Source organism: Xyrauchen texanus, chromosome 2, assembly GCF_025860055.1.
Source record: "Xyrauchen texanus isolate HMW12.3.18 chromosome 2, RBS_HiC_50CHRs, whole genome shotgun sequence".
NCBI classification, from domain to species: domain Eukaryota; kingdom Metazoa; phylum Chordata; class Actinopteri; order Cypriniformes; family Catostomidae; genus Xyrauchen; species Xyrauchen texanus.
The window spans coordinates 38,590,659-38,610,636 of NC_068277.1; the positions used below are offsets into that span (position 1 = coordinate 38,590,659).

The 19,978-nt window shown below is 42.8% G+C and overlaps 1 protein-coding gene across 1 annotated transcript in view; it reads left to right on the top strand.

The window, feature by feature from the left end:
• Nucleotides 1-12,317, top strand: part of ptpn5 (protein tyrosine phosphatase non-receptor type 5) — a 34,189-nt gene extending 21,872 nt beyond the window's left edge. The window contains exons 12-14 of the mRNA XM_052142979.1: nt 8,663-8,823; nt 9,266-9,379; nt 10,197-12,317. Coding sequence (XP_051998939.1) covers nt 8,663-8,823; nt 9,266-9,379; nt 10,197-10,290 — 369 coding nt within the window. The 3' untranslated portion in view covers nt 10,291-12,317. The remainder of the gene's footprint in view (nt 1-8,662; nt 8,824-9,265; nt 9,380-10,196) is intronic.
• Nucleotides 12,318-19,978: the final 7,661 nt, after the last annotated feature.

The window sequence follows — 19,978 nt, forward strand, 5'->3', positions numbered from 1 at the left end:
CTTACTTCTTCGTACCCATGGTGGGTTGCGGCCAATCTTGGACCTGCGAGTTCTCAACCAGACTTTACACAAACTCCCGTTCAGAATGCTCATGCAGAAACAAATTATAACCTGCTTTTGCATTAGATTGTTTCGCAGCGGTAGACCTGAAGGACGCGTACTTCACGTCTCCATTCTGCCTCTGCGTCGACCCTCCCTACAGCTCGTGTCCGACGGCCAGGCGTATCAGTACAAGGTCCTACCCATCGGCCCATCCCTGTCCCCTTGCATCTTCACCAAGGTCGTAGAGGCAGCCCTTGCCCTGCTACGCGAAGTGGGCATCCGCATACTCGATTACCTCGACTACTGGCTCATCCTAGCACACTCTCGAGAGTTACAATATGCCCACAGGGACCAGGTGCTCACTCACCTCAGCCGTTTGGGGCTTCAGGTTAACTGGGAAAAAAGCAAGCTCTCTCCGGTTCAGAGCATCTCTTTTCCCGGCTTGGAGTTAGACTCAGTCTAAATATCAGCGCGTGCAGTCAGTGCTCAGGTGCCTTGCTCGCTTCAAGCCAGGCACAGCTGTTCCTCTCAAACAGTTCCAGAGGCTCCTGGGGCATATGGCATCCTCGGCCGCAGTCGCACTGCTCGGGTCGATTCATATGAGATCGCTTCAGCACTGGCTTCAGAATCGAGTCTCGAGATGGGCATGGCAGCAGCGGTTGCTGCTCGTCACTCATTTCCCGGGTGTCCGCAACACGACGGCGTATGCGCTGTCGCGACAGGTCTCACTCGATGGAGAGTGGAAGCTCCACCCCCAGGTGGTCCAGCTGATTTGGGGCCACTTCGGCAGGGCACAGACAGATCTCTTTGCCTCCCAAGACAACTGCCACTGCCCGCTCTGGTACTCCCTAATGGAGGCCCCTCTCGGTACAGACTTGCTTTCATTCCTGCAGGAGAGGTTGGAGGGGAGGCTGTCCCCCTCTACTTTGAAGGTGTATGTTGCTGCTATCACAGCCCACCACGACGCATTGGATGGCAATTCCCTTTGTAAGCATGACTTGATTATCAGGTTCCTTTGGAGGCACCCGGAGGTTGAACCCTTCCCGATCAAGCCTGTTCCCTTTCCCAGTGGTCCTTTCAGGCCTTTTGAGATCCCTCTTCGAGCCGCTTGATTCAGTCAAGCTCAGAGCCTTCTCCTTGAAGACGGCCCTCCTGATCGCGCTCGCTTCCATCAAGAGGGTTGGGGACCTGGAAGCGTTCTCTGTCAGCGACACTTGCCTGGAGTTCGGTCCGGCAGATGCTCACCTCATCCTAAGACCACGACCGGGCTAAGTGCCATAGTTTCCTACAATCATGGTTTAGGTTGTGAACCTGCAAGTGAAGCTGCCCCGGGAGGAGGCAGAACCAGCCTCTTCGTCCCTGTGTCTGGTACGTGCTTTGCGTGTCCATGTGGACCACACGCTGGGCTCTAGATGCTCTGATCAGCTCTTTGTCTGCTTTGGCGGACAGCGGAAAGGGAACGCCATCTCCCAAAAGAGGTTAGCTCATTGGTTGATTGGCAACACCCAACACCTTTGCTAGATTCTACAACCTCAGGGTTGAGTCTTTTATCCCTTGTTTTGTCAGGGCTGTGCCTGTAGAACTCGGTAATATGGAACAGCCGACCGGGTGTTCCGCTTGCACCTTGCGCCCTTCACCAAGTTGATCCAGTGTGCTTTCTTTCCCAGGTTAGCCAGGCGAAGCTTTTCGCCGAGCAATTCAGCAGAGCAATTCGCTGCCAGACCCACCACGAGTCGAGTGCTCCATGTTGGGCTTGGGCGCCACAGGCATAGTTCCCACTTCAGGCAACTCCCTATGATGTTTTTTCTGCGATACTGTCCCCCTGCTGGCAGGACCCGCGTCTCCCTTGGGCAGTCCTCGCTGTCCCCGGTCGCCGTGTCTGTAGCAACTCCACTGCACCATGTCCACGGGTGGCTTGACAACCACCGTGTGAATTAGCCACAAGTTACCTCCCCCCAGTCTAGGCAGGTTGTGGTCTCCGCAGGGCCTTTTCCCCCTGAAAGACTAGGAACGGAAAAGGACGCCTTCCCAGACGCGTCTATAGTGTTAAGATTTTTAACTCTATGACGAGAAACATAGAGAGAGAAAAGGCGTGGCTGGCTGGCTGGCTCCCATACAAGTCATGTCGCCTGTTCCCGACGGGTGCTGGGAACCTAAGAGCGGTATATGACACCTTTCATTGGGGCGTTGGGGAGGGTTACGTGCAGCTGACCCAGCTGCTTCTAGCACGCAGCAGCCTGCTCGCACCTGGCTCGGTACTCACATAACTCAGGTAGTGCGTGGCGATTTGAAGTGGGACCCCTTGTACGTAGAGTGAGTGACAGAAGGGGAACGTCATGGTTACTGTTGTAACCTCCGATCCCCGATGGAAGGAACGAGACTTTGTGTTCCCCTTGCCATGTCACTATCCCTACCACTGTAATGCGCCGTAACCTTATTCTTGGCTCCTCTTGAAAACTTGTCTGACATTCGCTCCTCCGCTCCCCTTTATATCCGTATGTCCAGGGGTGGGGCATGCAAATTCTGTCTGCCAACTTGACATTGGCCTTTTCTCAAGTTCAGAGGTACGCAAGGCTCTCAGAAGAGACCCCTTGTGTCACTACAATTGACACATGTCTCGTTCCTTCCATCGGGGAACGGAGGTTACAACAGTAACATGACGTTTGTGTTAGTTCTTTTTTTTATTTCTATGTCTCTGTGTTCCTCTGGGGCCAGTGTTGAAGTGTTCTACAATTAGAACAGCTTGGTTCTACTGTATAACAGTGGCCTCTATAAATATATATTTTTTAAAACTATCAGCTTATTATCAGGTTATCTGCCTTTTCCACAACCTTAATTATTGGTATCCCCAATTACATTTGTTGAACTCTGGTGCGCACACATGGAGGGAAGAAGTATTTTTGTCGGGAAGAATTGGTTAAGCGTCTGATGCTCCAAACAAGGTTTACAGCATAGGTGGTCATGTGTTGATGTCATGTGATTCACTTATATACTGTCAGAAAATTGCTGAAGTACAGAATGAGCCGTTTTAGCAGCTTAAGCTGGTGCCACACTAGCAGACTCAAAACAACTAGTTTTGGCCGAGGGTGTCACACATGCAGACTGTTTTGATGAGATATCGCTCTCTTCAGTCGGAGGTATTCCACACTTGCCGATACAAAATGGTGGAAGAGTGACACACATACCAACTCACCGCAACTCTCTCTCTCTCTCTGATTCCCTGTCACATGGAGCTCACCGAAATTACAATGGGAGTACTGCATGAGCAGGGCTGAAGGTAGAGTTGGGGTATTCGAGTTTTTAATGGATTTGGATTCTGATGCATTTTTACTCTGACTTGACTCGGACTGAAGATTTTGGGACTCTGGATTTTTTTCAGAATCCAGCCAAGTCCATGTGATGTAATGAAAAAGAAAATACTCACGTGCACAGGCACACTCATCAGTCAACCAATACGCTTGAATGATACTACAGAGACTACTGTATAACATCGACTATCGAGGTGTCTGCAGGCATGACGAAAACATTAAGATGGGTATGTATCCAATGTAATAGAAACTAAACAAGGCAGTTTCACACAACACGGGACCTGATAACTGGTAAAATTGTGTGTGGTATTTGTGCATGCATTGCGGTGTCATCGTGGCTAAAAATTAATTGAGTCAAGTCACCCACATCATGTCTCTCACAGTTACTAAAAACAGCATATTGAAATAAAAATACATAAATAAATTGGATATTAAGTATTTTTATGCGTAATAGGCTTCTGTATTCTTTTGTGGTCCAAGCAGTGTTGTCAGCTTGAACTGGTCCATAATAGATTGATGAATGAGCTGTGCAACTTTTTAAATTGCCAGGGAAAAAAACATTATTGCTAAAGCAGACCGCAACTCTAAACAGATAAACAGCACCTATTTATTATTGATTGTCTATTTTATATAGAATTGTAAGTATTGACAAGTTGCTTAAAATACATTCTTTTACAGCATTTGTCCACCATTCAAAACTTTCAACCATGCACAATAAAATATTAGGATATTTTGAGCAGTGAAATGTTTTGTTTATAATTTAATTATAGACTATAAAATAAATGTATTATTCAATGACAGAGTTTGAGTATGAAGCTAAACTTCATGTTACGAGATTCATTTAGTTGGTTATGACCTTTTTATTTTAAATGTTTATTTTATTTTTTATTGTAAACACTTATGCGTGTCTTTTCTCTAACACTTTTGAATGACAATTCTGTTAAATCTATGACTCAGAATTATTATTCTCCATGTTTTTGTGTTTAAAGAAGAGATGAAATTATTTTGGTATTTAAAGATTTCTGACTTATTGCAGACCAATGTGGCTGCCGCTCAAGGAAATACCAATTATAAAAAATGTTTGTATCTTCTGTGGCAGCTGCTGCAAGACACACACGGACACATCAGGGATTTAGGTACATGAGCAATTGCCCTGCGTTGTATAGTTTTCCGCAAATTAAATAGAAAATCATGTCCGTGATGACATGGCCATAATATTATCAGTGGGCTTTTCCAGTATTTTTGAATGTAGCATTTGCAGTCAAATCGTGAGATGTAACATCTCAGCAAGTGCTAATTACTACTGTGTTGACTCATTGGTATGTATTTTCCCAAATCAGTTGGCAGATTCAGAAAGAAATCTCAGTATAGACTATTATTTCTTTAGATAGGGATGATTTAAAATAAAATTAAACTGAACTGACAAAATAGTAATAACCTTGGTTGTAATGACTAACACAGCTTTCACTTTCTTTTGTATATGTTTGAGTGGAGGGGAAAAAGCAACAAATAATTTATATTTTTTTTTTCAACAATATTTTCACAAGATATTTCACATACTTCACATACTTAACAAATTAAATAAACGAAATAAATCACAGACACTCAACAACATATATCAACACAGCAGTTTCAAGTTGATTGTTCACTTTAACGTTTAAGAAACTCTATTAAAGGTTTCCACACATTCTCAAACTCTACAGTCCTTCCCCTAGTTATATAAGTCAGTCTTTCCAACACAATACAAGATACCATCTCCTTTATCCACACATGTATCGAGGGCACATCCATTTTTTTCCAAGACAGAGCAATCATCCTCCTAGCTTGCAGAAGTCCGAAGTCAAATAAAGTTAACTCTTTAGGGTTGACAATAAAGTTTTTGGGATATATACCAAGTATACATATTCCCACCTGGTGAGGTACCTTCACTCCAACAATCTCAGATAAAGTCAGAACAACTTCTTTCCAATATTTCTTTATTTTTGGGCAATCCCATACGCAGTGGTACAGAGTACGCTTTCCTTCCAAGCACTTAATGCACTTGTCTGGCACATCAGGGGACCATTGGTTTAGCTTAACCGGGGTAATGTATGTTCTCATCAACCATTTGTATTGTAATCATTTCATTCTAGTACTGATAGATTGTAATCATTTCATTCTAGTACTGATAGATTGTTTTTGGGCTTTAAAACATGCCTTTTCCCAATCAGCCTTTTGTATGTCTTCCTGAATATCTAGTGTCCATGCCTCTAGCCTGTCGATGGTGGACTCTTTATCATATGACATCAAAGCTGTATAGAATAAAGAGATCTGTTTCGTGGTGGTTCAGTTACTACATTCTTATGTTTAGATAAAATAAAATGTTCAATTGTAGATACTTAAAAAAAAAAAATTCTAGGAATATAGTATGCTTGGCACAGCTGATCGATTGTAAGAAGATTACCATCCATATAAAGGTCCTCTATTTTTTGCGCACCATTATCTGCCCAAATTTTGAATCCACCGTCTGCTCTTCCTGCCTTGAAATATGTATTGCCCCATATGGGGGAGAAACGAGAGATGGAAGGAGTGTCTCCAATATGCTTATGTGCTTTGTACCAGATGTCAACAGTGTTTCTGAGGAAAGGGTTTTCTGTTAATCTTTTTAGCTTCTTTGGATCTGCAGAATACATGTACAGCCTTAATGGGAGGTTTGGTACTGATGCCTGCTCAATATTCACCCAGGTAGGAGGGGCCTCCAGTGAGAAATAAAACATTGCAGAACGTAACTGAGCAGACCAATAATACAATTTCAGGTTTGGGAGTTGTAGCCCCCCCCCCCCCCTCCTCATATGGCAGGTACAGCAATCTGAGCCTCAGTCTAGACTTTTTGTTGTTCCAAATAAATTTACCAAAAGAACTATTAAGCTTGTCAAATGAACCTGGCAGTGGAAGTGGGAGCGATTGAAACAGGTATAAAAACTTTGGTAATATACACATTTTAATTAAATTTATACGGCCAATCATTGATATGGGCAACGTCAACCATCGATCCAATGTCTCACTCCATCTATTAGTGGATCATAGTTTGCTGGGATGATCATTTTAATTTCGGGGTAATTTTAACACCAAGATAGGTGAATCCTTCCTTTGCATTAGAAAAGGGGGATTTTATGACCGGGTTCAGTCTTTCTTCTTTATTTAAAAACAGTATAGATGATTTTGCATTATTAATATTATACCCAGAAAACCGCCCAAACAATTCAATCTGTTGTAAAAGTTGTGGGATACTAATTGACAGTTTAGTTAAAAACACAATCACGTCATCAGCATACAAGGATATTTTATGCTCCTGTTCTCCTAAACTGATGCCCGATATACCCGTCTGTGTCCTTATTGCCATAGCTAGTGGCTCTATGGCCAATATAAATAACATAGGTGACAGAGGGCACCCCTGGCAAGTAGATCGTTCCAAGGTGACTGGTTTAGAGACTATACTATTTGTCAAGACACTGGCTGTTGGGCTTGTATATAAAATCTGAATCCATTTAAGAAATTTTCTTAATTGTAAAGTTTAAAATAAGCTTAAAATATTGTTGAATTTACGGTTAAAATTTTAATTCAGATGAACAGATGTATTTAGACTCGACTTGGCCTGTTATGGACTCGGTCTTGAGTCCAACTCTGCCCCTTTTGGACTCGGACTCGATTGTTTAAAGACTCGGACTTGACTCGGCTAAGGTAGACTCGAACCCAAATCTAGCTGAAGGTAAGAATTCTTAGGCCTGGTACAAAATGCTTTCAGCGGGCCCCCTCCAGTACATTGTCTTTTGGATGGGGGATGGTGAAGACAGTTATCCCATCATTGTGAGCGCTGTCTCCGTGTTTATGTCCACGTCTCCTGCTGAACATGTTTAGATGCACTCTACAATATGGAATAGCCCCCCTCTACTCCAGGCCCCCCTCAAGCCCGGGCCTGGGACAAATGGTCCAGTTGTACCCCCTTATCAGCGGCCCTGCACATGAGCATAAACAATTGTAAAAGTGTGATTTAGGAAGTGGAAAGTGAATACTTTCCATAAAAACAGACTGTTGTGCATCTGCAATTTATTTAGTTATTTTTGTTGGGAAAAATGCAGGAAAAATTATTGGTGACGGAATCAATATTGATTACAATCAGCGTTTGTAATGGTATGAAGCTGAGTGCGATGAAGACGTTCAGATCAGGCTGACGTCTTGTAATTCCTTCAGTTAAAGAAGCAGCTCATTGATCACTTGAGGAGAACACAAGAGCCCACCTCATTGATGACCAATGGCCTCCCTCTGGCAGATGCTAATGTGTGCATTGTCTCCCTCTGCCTGGCCGGTGATTATGTAAATTAATCTAACATCTGAAAATCCCTCGGAAAATCGGCTAGTGTGACGTAAGCTTTAGTTTCAATATATGGTCTTATTGGAGGAAGTTTTGAGTTCTGGAACTATCCCAATAGATCATGGAAAATGTTATTTCTCATGATAAATAAAATGAAGGACCAAATATAATTTCGGGAGTAGCTTGTTCAACTAGGCCTGCCAATCATATCCCAAGGATATATAAGCAGCTGCTTCCCTTGCACCTATGACGATTCTTCCAGTATCCCTCCTTTTCATAACGTCTATACCAATTATTTTTTTAAATGGTCTTTGTTTCTTTAATTAGTCATATGTGGGAGGGGGTCTCAGAGCTCATGCCCAGTTCTGTGCTTGAGCCCCTCAATTATAGACCAAATGCCAAATCTGTTTACCTTAATGTGCTCCAGGACCATATGAATGACTGAACTTGTGAAATATCGAATCATGTATTTATCAATTATTATGTGTTTTATGTGTTTAATGTGGTTGTAGAATGTTGTTGAAGCCAGTGTCAAAGATGAATTTCTGTCCAGTAAATCTGAACAGACAATAAAGTTAAAACAAACAAACAAATATGTTACAGAATAAAGGCAATTTAATTTATGCTACATTTCCTTTAATTACGTATAGATCTAAATCAAATAAGCTTCAGAAATTGTACTGTGTGTGTGTGTATTTGTCTTTGTGTATGAAATATAGAAAGAGAAGAACAGGCTGAGTGGAATATTTCAGAGTGAGTTTTCCACTGTCTCCTCTGGAGGCATTGCTGTCATGGCAACAAATATCCTTAGCAATGCAGTGTTTCACATAATTGAAAGAAATGTTGTTAATCACAATATCTGTTTAAGATAACTTAAAGAGATATCACAGAATGTGTATGTGTTTCTGGTATGGCAATCATTTTTGTGCATTAACATATAGGTCAATGTTTGTGTGTGTAGAGTGAGGGTGAGGAGCGTACTCTCAGACAGTACTGGTACACATCCTGGCCGGATCAAAAAACTCCAGATAAAGCTCCGCCTCTGCTGGAATTGGTTCAGGAAGTGGAGGAAGCAAGGAAACAGGCATTGCCCAACAGTGGCCCTGTCATTGTCCACTGCAGGTACTAACAAAAATGAACTTTGAAAGAGCATAACAAACACTTTACATCCTGTTGTGTTGATGGGGGTGTGGTCGTGTGTCTGTCTGCCACTCTCTCTCTCCCGCAGACAGACACACGACCACACCACCACACCTGTGCAACTAAAAATGATGTTTTCTTGTATTTAACCCCTTATATATACATCTGTACATGTTCACACTATACAATAAAATACAGAACAATGTAATTGACTGTATATGGGTATTCAAGTTTACTAGTCTATCATCACAAATACTATGTAAACAAGCACAGCTTCTTTGCTTGATATTTTACTTGGTGGTTAGGGTTTTTGTAACAAGGATAAATGTATTCTTTTTCAAATTTACCATGTTCCTTACTCCTAAATATTTTGGCAGATAATGTTTATCCAATTAAATCTTTATATCATGTTTTCTTTTCTTAGTGCAGGGATTGGACGCACTGGATGTTTCATTGCTACCTCCGTTTTGTGCCAGCAGCTAAGCAATGAAGGGGTGGTTGACATCCTGAAGACCACTTGCCAGCTACGCTTGGACAGGTACAAATAATTTTCACTATATTTACAAGTTTTATTTAAACTTGAGTGTCATTTTGAGTACAGAGAAAGCAGCAGAATATAGCCTAGAATGTGCCTGGGTTAAATGTTAACATGACCTCTATGGTATTGGGGCTAACTGAAAGTCATGGAGAATAATGGAACTTGCAAGATCTGGTGTGAATGTTTTAGGCTATTGTTAGTATATACACATTATAAAAAAATGTCTCATCATTTACTCACCCTAATTCCACACCAGATCTGTATGACTGACTTTCATCTACTGAACACAAAGATTTTTTAGAAGAATATTTCAGCTTTGTAGGTCTATACAATGCATGTGAATGGTACCAACATTTTGAAGCTCCAAAGTGCACATAAAGTGGCATAAAATAATTCTATACGACTCCAGTGGTTCAATCTAAATCTTCTGAAGTGCTTTTTTCCTATAAAGTCTCCTTCCTGCCCAGTAGGTTGTGATATGCACAAAGAATGTGAAATACCAAAAACATAAGAAGAACAATGTGAAAGTGAATGTGGAGATTTATAGTAAAAATGTATTTAATATTTCCCTTTTGGAGCTTACATTTTTTTTTACTCATTCACTTGCATTGTATAGGCCTACAGAGCTGAAATATTCTTCTAAATATCTTTGTTTGTGTTCAGCAGAAGAAAGTTATACTCATCTGGGATGGCATGAGGATGAGTAAATGATGAGAGCATTTTTTGGGGGGGTACACATCCCTTTAAGGTGACTGCTATTTTGTGGAAGAGGAACATTATTGGTCTCATACTGTTGTTTTTGCTGTTGTGTGTTTAGAGGTGGGATGATTCAGACAGCAGAGCAGTATCAGTTTGTTCATCATGTACTCAGCCTTTATGAAAGACAGCTTCGGAAGACCTCAGAAGAGTAGAGCCTCCATGAGTGCCCAACCTTCACACCACTCCTCACAGAGCCGATGACCATCATCTGAACATATGCGGCAAGGATTGACGTTCAGTACTTCAAATCTCATGTCTTTACATACAACAGAAGTTTAGGTTGAGCTATCTTTTTATGAGCAGGCCAAATATTAGATTTCAGATGATCCTTAATTCCACCTGCCTGCTCTCCAATCTACTTGGCCAAAACCCAAATCTCAAGCCTAATCAAGATACCAACCAGTTATTAAACATACTTTTATACTTTATTATTCATTACCATTTTACTAACATAAATTAGTAATTTGTAAAATACACAATTAGTGCCCTAATAACATCATAATTGTCAGCAGACAATAAATGCTCAAACGCGACAATATTTGTATGTATGTATACTTCATATCAAGTGACGTGTATGAACAGAAAAACAAGACGACACCAAGGCCTCCATTTGGCTGAGATTTTGTAAATGTAACATTAAGGACCTCTTCTGATTTCTGAGCCTACAAATACAGCAATGTCCTTTTACTGCAAAGACATTTTTACAGGATTTATAACTTAATATAACTATAAGATTAGTTGTAAAGTGTGTGTGTGTACATATACTGGTCTCACATGTTGAAAGAGCAACCTCTTGGCAATCTGAACTGTCAGTGTGAGTGAGTGCGTGCATGAGTGAGTGAGTGAGTGAGTGAGTGCGTGAGTGCGTGAGTGCGTGCGTGCATGAGTGAGTGAGTATTAGTGCTACAGAGAGAGGAGAGAAAGAGAAAATGTTTACTATGTGTAATGATGATTATCAGACTCTAGATGTGTGGTTGGTCTCTAGGGAGAGGTAAACCTACCACATTTAATACAAAATGGCCTTAATATGTGTCTTTCTGTTCTAACTGAGGTCCATATGGTTGTTTGTAGATGTTGTTGGGCAGATCTGACGGCTGTGTGGTGTTACAGCCTGTCTCAATAAGTAAGATTGTGAGAGAGACCAATCTCAGTACAGAATGATGTACATTTTACCGGAGCAACCCTTTGCCTTCTTGGTTTTTGTGTTGTTGGATGCTATATCTTGTAAAAGGTTTTAGTTGGGCTCTACAAAGCATTGATGCTGCACCTCAAGGTTTTACTGTATGTATCAAAATGCCGAAACACTGTATTCAACTAATGTTCAATTTGTAAATCATCACTCATATCAATAGCAGAAATCATGAAAATGGGACATAGTTGTGATGCCCTAGATGTCCAGGTTACTGTGACTCATTATTCTATTTATTTTATTCGCTTGTTTTACTCCTCTTACAAAATCATTGTTCTATGTGGGTCTGCGTATCAGATTAGTTAATATGTATAATCAGTATTTGCCCAAGTTGGCAGCTTGTACAGCTTTGCTGAGACTTGCAGTTTGCATGAGCAAGTACATTTTGAACTTCCTTTTAATTATGAGCAAAAGAATGTTGAAAGTATAAGCAGAAGTCTGTGTGTGATTGTTTGCATAAGCTTCTCATATAGCAGCATCTCTGCTGTTGGAATAAGCATCTTCAATCGATGACGTCACATAATCCAGCTGGAAGTACAACACTGGAATTCGAATGCAAGTTACATATCCTACAACTTTCTTTTAAAAGAAAGTTACCGCTACTACTATCCAAATTGTCTCCAGTTGTCCTCTAACAAGTCATATGTCCTCAAAAATATGTTTCCTTTCAGGCAGCTCTACGCTGAAATTAGGAGGTTTACAGAAGCTCGAAAACACCCCCTTGTTACACGAGAGATTGTACTAGCTTTTTAGTATTGTTAGTTCAAGGCCTCAAGATAGTTTGCCAGAAATAAGAATGTGCTTTAATTGCTGCTGTTATCATAGTCTTTTTATTATTGCAGAAATGCTTTTGTGTTTTAGTTGGATTTGAGTGATTGAATGTTAATATTTGTTTTTAATTAACTGACATATTAGTCCTATTTATTGAAAGAGTTTTGTCTCTATGTTTTGTGCTGTTGTTACACTGCCAAAGACTGTATTGATTTGTCCATACAGCAAAAGCTGAAAAATATAAATAAAAAAATTATGTTTCCAAACTTCAAAGTTTCCAAACTTTGAAAACCGTAGCCAGTTTGAAGATTGTGTACATGTATTAAAACCAGCATTTTTATCCTGTTTTTAAAAAATGAAGAATCTGGATTCCCATAGCAAAATCTGTTCCCTTTACAAAAGGCTTCACTACGATGTTGCGCTGCTAAGCGCTACGGGGAACAGCTTTCGCTGTGAGCCGAGCTGAATAATGTGTGGAACACGTCAATGAACATTGACCGGAATTTATAGCCTCGGCTGATGTAATCATTAGATGCACCTGAGGCCAGGCTATAAATGGATACGTCACCAGGTGTCGTCAGAAACTCTTTTTTTCAGAGCGATTCTGTTTCTGTGTGTTTCACAAACCCTGTCAAAACTTTATTTCCTCTGTTAGAAGTTAGAATCAGTTAGGCAGTGTGCAGTGAACGTTGTTCTCTTCTGTTTAGAAAAAGAGAGAATGACTGAAAGCCGCAAACGGTGCGTGTTCCCCTCTTCTGCTCTATAGCTGAAGACGACACACATCAGTTTTTGCTCTGTTTGTTTGGGGGTAAGAGCACGCTGCTCTCGCGTTGCAGCAGGGCGGGTGCGAGCACTCTTCCCGCCTCCGAGCTTTCCGTCCGCGATAAAAAAAATCTACGGAGGAAATTGCTCGATGTTGTTACTCGTGCGGTTGCCAGATTGGACTGGCCACGCGAATAGAGACCCACGAACGCTCCAAATTAGGGGATATATTTTATCTCCCAGTCTAAGGAAGGGAACGCCTCATGGGTCCCTTCCCTTCTTTGATAACCTCCATGAAGAGCTTTTTCGCTCATGGAGAACCCCCCCAAAAAAAAAAAAAATTTATATATATATATATATATTTCCTTCCCGTGTTCAGCATACCCTCGGCGTGATTATATTCAACTATCGTGGGTGCTGAGGCACGGCGGTATTCAGTGATGCCGCCCGGTCGAAGAGACGCTTGCGGGCTATCTCTCGCCGGGCTCGGCATCGTCACTTAGAAGCCCTCTCTCCCTCAAAGCCTTGTAGGACAACCTCCACTTTAGTGGGAAGGGCTTATCAAGCAGCAGGTCAGGCTGGTGCTGCTCTTCACACTATGCTGTTTTACAGGCGTACCAGGCTGACCCCTGGGCGACCTGAGTGTGGGTTCTGCGCGCTGACGAGCAAGCCGCAGACCGCCTCGGTCCTGACTGAAGGGAGGCTCAAAAACAAAGCGTGGCGAGTCGTGCTCCTCCTCCCAGGGATTGGGGACAGTCTCGCCGCCCTCGCCAACCCGAAGCAAGACCCAAGAGAAAACCCTGGCGGTCTTGCGCCTAGATTAGGGGTAGCTCCCCTTGGGGCGGGCGTGTTTCACTTCACCCCTCCCGGTACCCCCTCGAAGCCCCCCCATTCCCGCCACCTCTTGGTGTTTCGGGTTGCAGAGGCTTCCATCAAAATTGGGTGTTTTCGCTGTTCCTGCATCTTATTCAGGACGTGAAACACCTGACAACCCCTCAACAGGAAGTGTTAAAATATAATACCCATCTCAGAGATCCTGGCAGCGTGGAAACTCCTGCCGGATATATTCTTTTCTGTGGGCCTTATAAGGGCGTCAGGATTTAATTCACTCGCCGCTTTTCCGTGTTTCAACGGCGTGTTCTCACTACTGTAAACCGGATTTCTTTTTTTGTAAAAACAAAAACTCATTCTCCTGGTTAAAGGGGCCATGGTATGTGTTCCCCTTCCAGAGAGAGTTAGGTTATTACACTAAATACTTCCCGTTACCCATGGAGGGTGATGGGTGGCGTCTGGCTTAGATCTTAAAGCTTGAACTACCTGTGGGTGTTCAAGTTCAAGATGATGCCTGTCAAGACGGTCGTGTCTCAAGCCCTACAACTCGTTTGGCTGGTCACCATCGATCTTATGACGCACTTCTATACTTCATTTAGAAGTTCTGACACAACATGGAAAGTTCCTGAGGTTCACTTCCGGGGGCGAAGTCTTCCAGGGTCAGGTTCTTTCACTCAGCCTAGCCCTTTTTACCCGCACATTCACAATGCATGATGTAGCGCTGGCTCCTTGCGACTCGGGGCATCTGCATTCTGAATTATGTAGACGACTGGCTGATCCTAGCGCAGTTCCAGGAACTGGCAGTTCAGCACAGGGACATCGTCTTAGCTCATCCGTTTCTCTGGGGTTGAGGCTCAACGCCAAGAAAGCGTCCTCTCTCCCACTCAGAACACTGTCTATCGGGGCATCGTATGGAGTTCAATCTCAATGCGGGCACAACTGTCTCCCGCTAGGATTGAGTCCATTTAGATCACCCTGAGCAAAGTCAGGCTAGGTCAAGGTTGCACTGTTATCAGTATCAATGATTTCCAGGTCTCAGGGCGAATGCGTCCACAGTGATCCCTCTGGACCTTCTGCTCATGAGACTGTTTTTGTTGTGGCCAAAAGCCAGGGGATTCTTCCAAGGGCCAAAACCCCTAGGCTAAATAGGGTTATGCGCCTCAGGCTTCGTTCCCTTTCTATGTGGTTCAGACCCCGGTTTTCTGCCTTGGGTCCCATTCTAGGTGTGTCTTGTTGTCGCAGGCTGCTAACGACAGATGCCTCCCTGATGGGCGGGGTAGCGGCCTTAAGTGGTTGTCCAGCTTAAGGGGATAGGAGGGTCGTCAGCTTGGTTGTCACAGTTACTGTCTCGGGTTGATGGCTGTATTTCTGGCCCTGAAATACCTCCTCCTGAGGCTGCCATGTCTTGGTGCGGGTGGACAATGCAGCGGTAGCCTCTTACATAAATCATCAAGGAGACCCACGTTCTTGTCAGCTGTATTTCTGACACGTTGGGTTCTCCTTAGGGCCCAGGGCAAGCTCCTGTCACTCAGGTCAGTTATATCCCTGGATGTTCGTATATGGGAGCAGAATTACGGTCCAGACAGAAAATACCAACGGGGGAGTTAAGAACTCCACCCTAAGGTAGTAGTTGCCCAGAGTTCGCCAGCAAGGGTTTTTGCCTCTTACTGATAGCACCGCGCTGGCCAAACAGGGCTTGGTTCTCGGAGCTAATCTCTTCCCTCGACGGCTCGCCTTTGGCGATGCCGAACAGGAAGGATCTTCTGTCTCAGGCACAGGGCAATAATTCATCCCTGCCCCAAATTATGGAATCTTTCATGTTTGGCCACTAAGGGTACCAACTGAGGAACACAGGGCTCTCTCCTGAGGTTATCGAGACCTTTTTAAATGCCGGGCTTTTTCCACTTGGAACAAGTTTGGGTGAGATCTTAGGGCAGAAGAGGACCTCTTCGCCTCTATGAATAGTGCAATGTCTCCTCTACTTCTCCCTGAAATCACCCAGCCCCCTTGGGTCTGGACGTTAAGACACATACATGACCCAGTATGCGTCTGTATGCGTTTCTTTCCCCAGTTTCTCTGCTCCCGGGAGTCTTGGCAATGTTCACCAGCAAGGGTCTTGCCTCCTATTAATGGCTGGCTGAACAGGATATGGTTCTCGGAGTTAATATCTCTCCTCGACGGCTCGCCTTGGGCGATTCCGAACAGGTAGGACCTTCTTTCTCAGGCTCAGGGGACATATTCATCCCCGGCCCGAATTGTGAAACCTTTCATGCTTGGCCCCTGTAGGGTACCAACTGAGATTCACAGGGCTTTCTCCTGAAGTTATCGAGACCATTGCAAGTGCTAGGGCTCCCTCCCTTGGAACTGATCTGGGTAGATTTTACAGGGCAGAAGAGGACCTCTTCGCCTCTGTTGATAGCGCAATGTCTCCTCTACTTCTCCCCGAGTCACCCAGTCCCCCCCCTCAGGGGTGCTGATCGTGGTGGCACATACATGGCACAAATGCGCCTGCATGCGTTTCCTTCTAATAAGTTAAATTACAGAACCAGCTAACTGCCAGTTTGCTTCAGTTCTGGATTTTCTGTGGAAAGAACTGTCAGCGGGCACTTGCCTCGCCACTGCCAGGTTCTATGTGGCTTCCACTTCGGCTTGCCACGCCTTGGTGGGCAGGGTGCCCTCTAAGATGCATCCTTGCTAGGACCTCTTCATAGGGTAAGACCCCCCTTTTTAAAACCTCTAGAGTCAGCGTTTGGTAGACTTCTGACTCTCAAGATGGTTTTTCATATGGCAATTACGTCTCTAAGGAGACTTGGGTACCTACAGGCTCTGTCTCTTTTGCCGGCCTGTTTTGAGTTGCCCCAGGTAGGACCAAGAGCATTCTTTGCACCCTCACCCTGACTACCTGCCCAAGGTGCCTTTCTCAACCCTTGGCCAGTCATTCTCTAAGCCTTCTGCTCCCTGCCGTTTGTAAATGCCGGAGCAGCTAAAGACTACTCAGACTTTGTCCAGTCTGTGCCCTTCAGAATTATGTCCACCGCACTTGCTAGTGGCATAAAGTCAGGGTAGCAGTTCTTCACTTTGAAGCCGTGACCGGGTTGTCACTTTGGGTGAGGGACCTTACTGCCCGGGCCTACGAGGCGCGCGGTCAAGCTTCGCCAGTAGGTTTTAGGGCGCACTCTTCCAGAGAGCTCTCCTCCTCTAAAGCCTTCGCTAGAGGTCTCCCTCTGCAGCAAGTTTGTGGTGCGGCAGGTTGGTCCTCTCCGCGCACATTCATTAAACTTTTATAGTTTGGATGTTCTTGCCACTCTTGGCTCTTACGCCCTTGAGTTGACACCGAACAAGTTTGTGGTGCGGCAGGTTGGCACTCTCCGCACACACTAATCACATTTTATGGGCCCATGCCTAAACAAGTTTGTGATGCGGCAGGCTGGTCCTCTCCGCTCACATTCATCAGTTTTTATGACAAGTTTGTGCTGCGATAGGGTTCTCTTCGCACACATTCATTGAACTTTGTGGGTTAGATGCTTTGCTACTCTGCGCTCTTATGCCCTTGAGTCGACATCTCAGCTCATGCCTGAACAAGTTTGTGATGCGGCAGACTGGTCCTCTTCGCACACATTCATCAAAAAATTTATGGTTTAGATGTTTATGCTACTCCGGGCTCTTATGCCCTTGAGTCGACATCTCAAGCTCATGTCTGAGACCGCTCGCGTTTTTGTGAGTACACTGCACAACCGTAGGGGTCCGGACAGCCCCAAGTCGTGCGGCGTGGGTATTGCGTTCCCGTAGCGCTTAGCAGCGCAACATCGTGAGTGAAGCCTTTTGTAAAGGGAATGTCTCGGGTTACATGTGTAACCCTTGTTCCCTGAAAAAGGCGGAACGAGATGTTGTGCTGCTTGCCACACTGGGACGTCCCAGGACTGCTCTTCAAAAGAAGTATCTGGCGACACCTGGTGACGTATCCATTTATAGCCTGGCCTCAGGTGCATCTAATGATTACATCAGCCGAGGCTATAAATTCCGGTCATTGTTCATTGACGTGTTCCACACATTTATTCAGCTCAGCTCACAGCGAAAGCTGTTCCCAGTAGCGCTTAGCAGCGCAACATCTCGTTCCGCCTTTTTCAGGGAACAAGGGTTACACATGTAACCCGAGACGTTCTCTTGCTAACCTGTCATCCCTTCATTATTATTATTTATTTTTTCTTATGTTGTACTGGTTTAGTATTATCTGGTGTTGTTCTCTCCGCTTTAGCAGAGTGCTTTTGTCACAGCATCTTCATCATGCATTATAAGAGTGTAAAAATTACAGTAAATTGAAATTGATTTGCAATAGTTTTGGTTTCAAATGTTTTATTGAAGTTATTATCCATCTGAATCATTTTATGGAACTATCATAACCATTTTAACGGTAATTTACGGACAACTGTACCTCCAGCAAAACAGCAACATTATTCCTACTGGTATTCTTTTCTCTTAGATTTATAGAATACGAGGTGTTTTACAAAGAAAATGTATTCTAATGTAAAACTGATGCAAAGCTTTTCTAGAGATTATAAAAGTAAGTGAGAAAAATGTTTTTAATTTAAAATACTTAATGTACTCCTTTAAAGGAATGCACTAATACAAGCACTATTGACAGAATTTTTGGCACAGAAAATTATTTTGAGTTCCATCTTTATAGAGCTACAAAATAAGATTTAAAATACACAATTTTTGTTAGAGTATAACCACAAGATAATCCAGCCCTAAACCTTAATTTCATGTCTACATGATGCCAGTTAAGCTGGTAAATTTTGCATGAAAAACGCAAGGGTGAAAAAGTGACTCTCCACACACATGAATTACCGCCTAATATTCTCACTGTAAACAGGATGATTTAGACAACTTTACAGCTAAAAATAAAACATGTTTTTACTGAATAATTCATGTATTTGCTTTAACCAAAATACGAGGTTCACATTTCTGCTTTTAAACCTTCCAGGATGAATGGGGTCAAAATAATTTTCTGTGATAATCAAAATTATGCCACAAATATTGTCGATAGTCATCTATTGTATTGAACCCTGAACATTCCTTTAAGGAATAGTTTTGAAATTTTGAACCAAATATCTGTGCATCTGTTACATGCTGTTTCTCACCCCGATGGGTCATTGACAGGTTCTGTAATGTGTCCGCCAGGACAACCTTGCTGAAATTATTTTTATTGTCAATTTCGGGACAATACTGTTAATGGTTGTCAGTACTCATTTTGTTTGTTTGTTCACAAGACTTTTTAAATAATTGTAAACTTTGCCTTTTGTAGTCTTAATTACTAGGGCCCAGAAATATAACAGGGAAAATCGAATTTATTTATTTTTATTTTTGGGGGGGATTTACTAATTTCTGTAAAAAATGTAATCTTCAATGCATGCAGCAATCTTTATCAGGGTCAAATCAGTATTTAGTATTTAAGTATTTAAAAAAAAAAAGTGAGTGTTAGCTGAATATTAATTTGAATAATTGAATATCTTTATCAATGTTGTGGTTCATAGGCTGGTAGAGAAGGGCCGGTATTGCAGTTTAGGGGAGTCGTGCCCCTCCCCAGCTCACTGCCCACTGACTCTCAGTCGGACCCACTTCCTACAGAACTCTCCATCTGTCAGGCCCTTCTGTGTTGCTAGAGAAGGGTAACAGACACATAGGCACCAGCAGACAAGTATATCATACAAACACTACACACAAATTAAATCTTGGGCCAAACTAGCTTGCATTATAACCACAAAACAGTCATTTTAATACTGTACATTTTCCAGAGAATCTGGGAGTGTGCCCTTTTATGATTAAATGAATTTGATTTGAATCATTATGAACTACTCACTACCAGCATAGTATGTCTTTATGCACTACTGTACAAAGCTACAAATAAGCACAAAGATGAAATACTGATTTTTGAATGTGAATGCAGTTGCAATTTTTAATCTCTGAGATTTCAATACCACCCAAGTATTTGACCTTTTTCTTCTTTATTTCACCCGAAATATTTTCAAGATTTTTGTTTAGAAACCATGCATTGAACAGTGTTTTAATATTTTATGCTTATTTATTGTCCTGTGATTTTGTTTGATGTATTAAGCACCCTTCAGTCTCAAAAAAGCTAAAAAGAATGTTTTTGTTTAATTTGAATCCTGTTCTATATTGAAATAGATGTAGGTTGGAAAATACAATTTGCCTCATTGCTTTCGTATTGTTCCTCTGCTGTTAAGATCCAAATAGAATGTAACATGACTACGTTTACAATATCATGG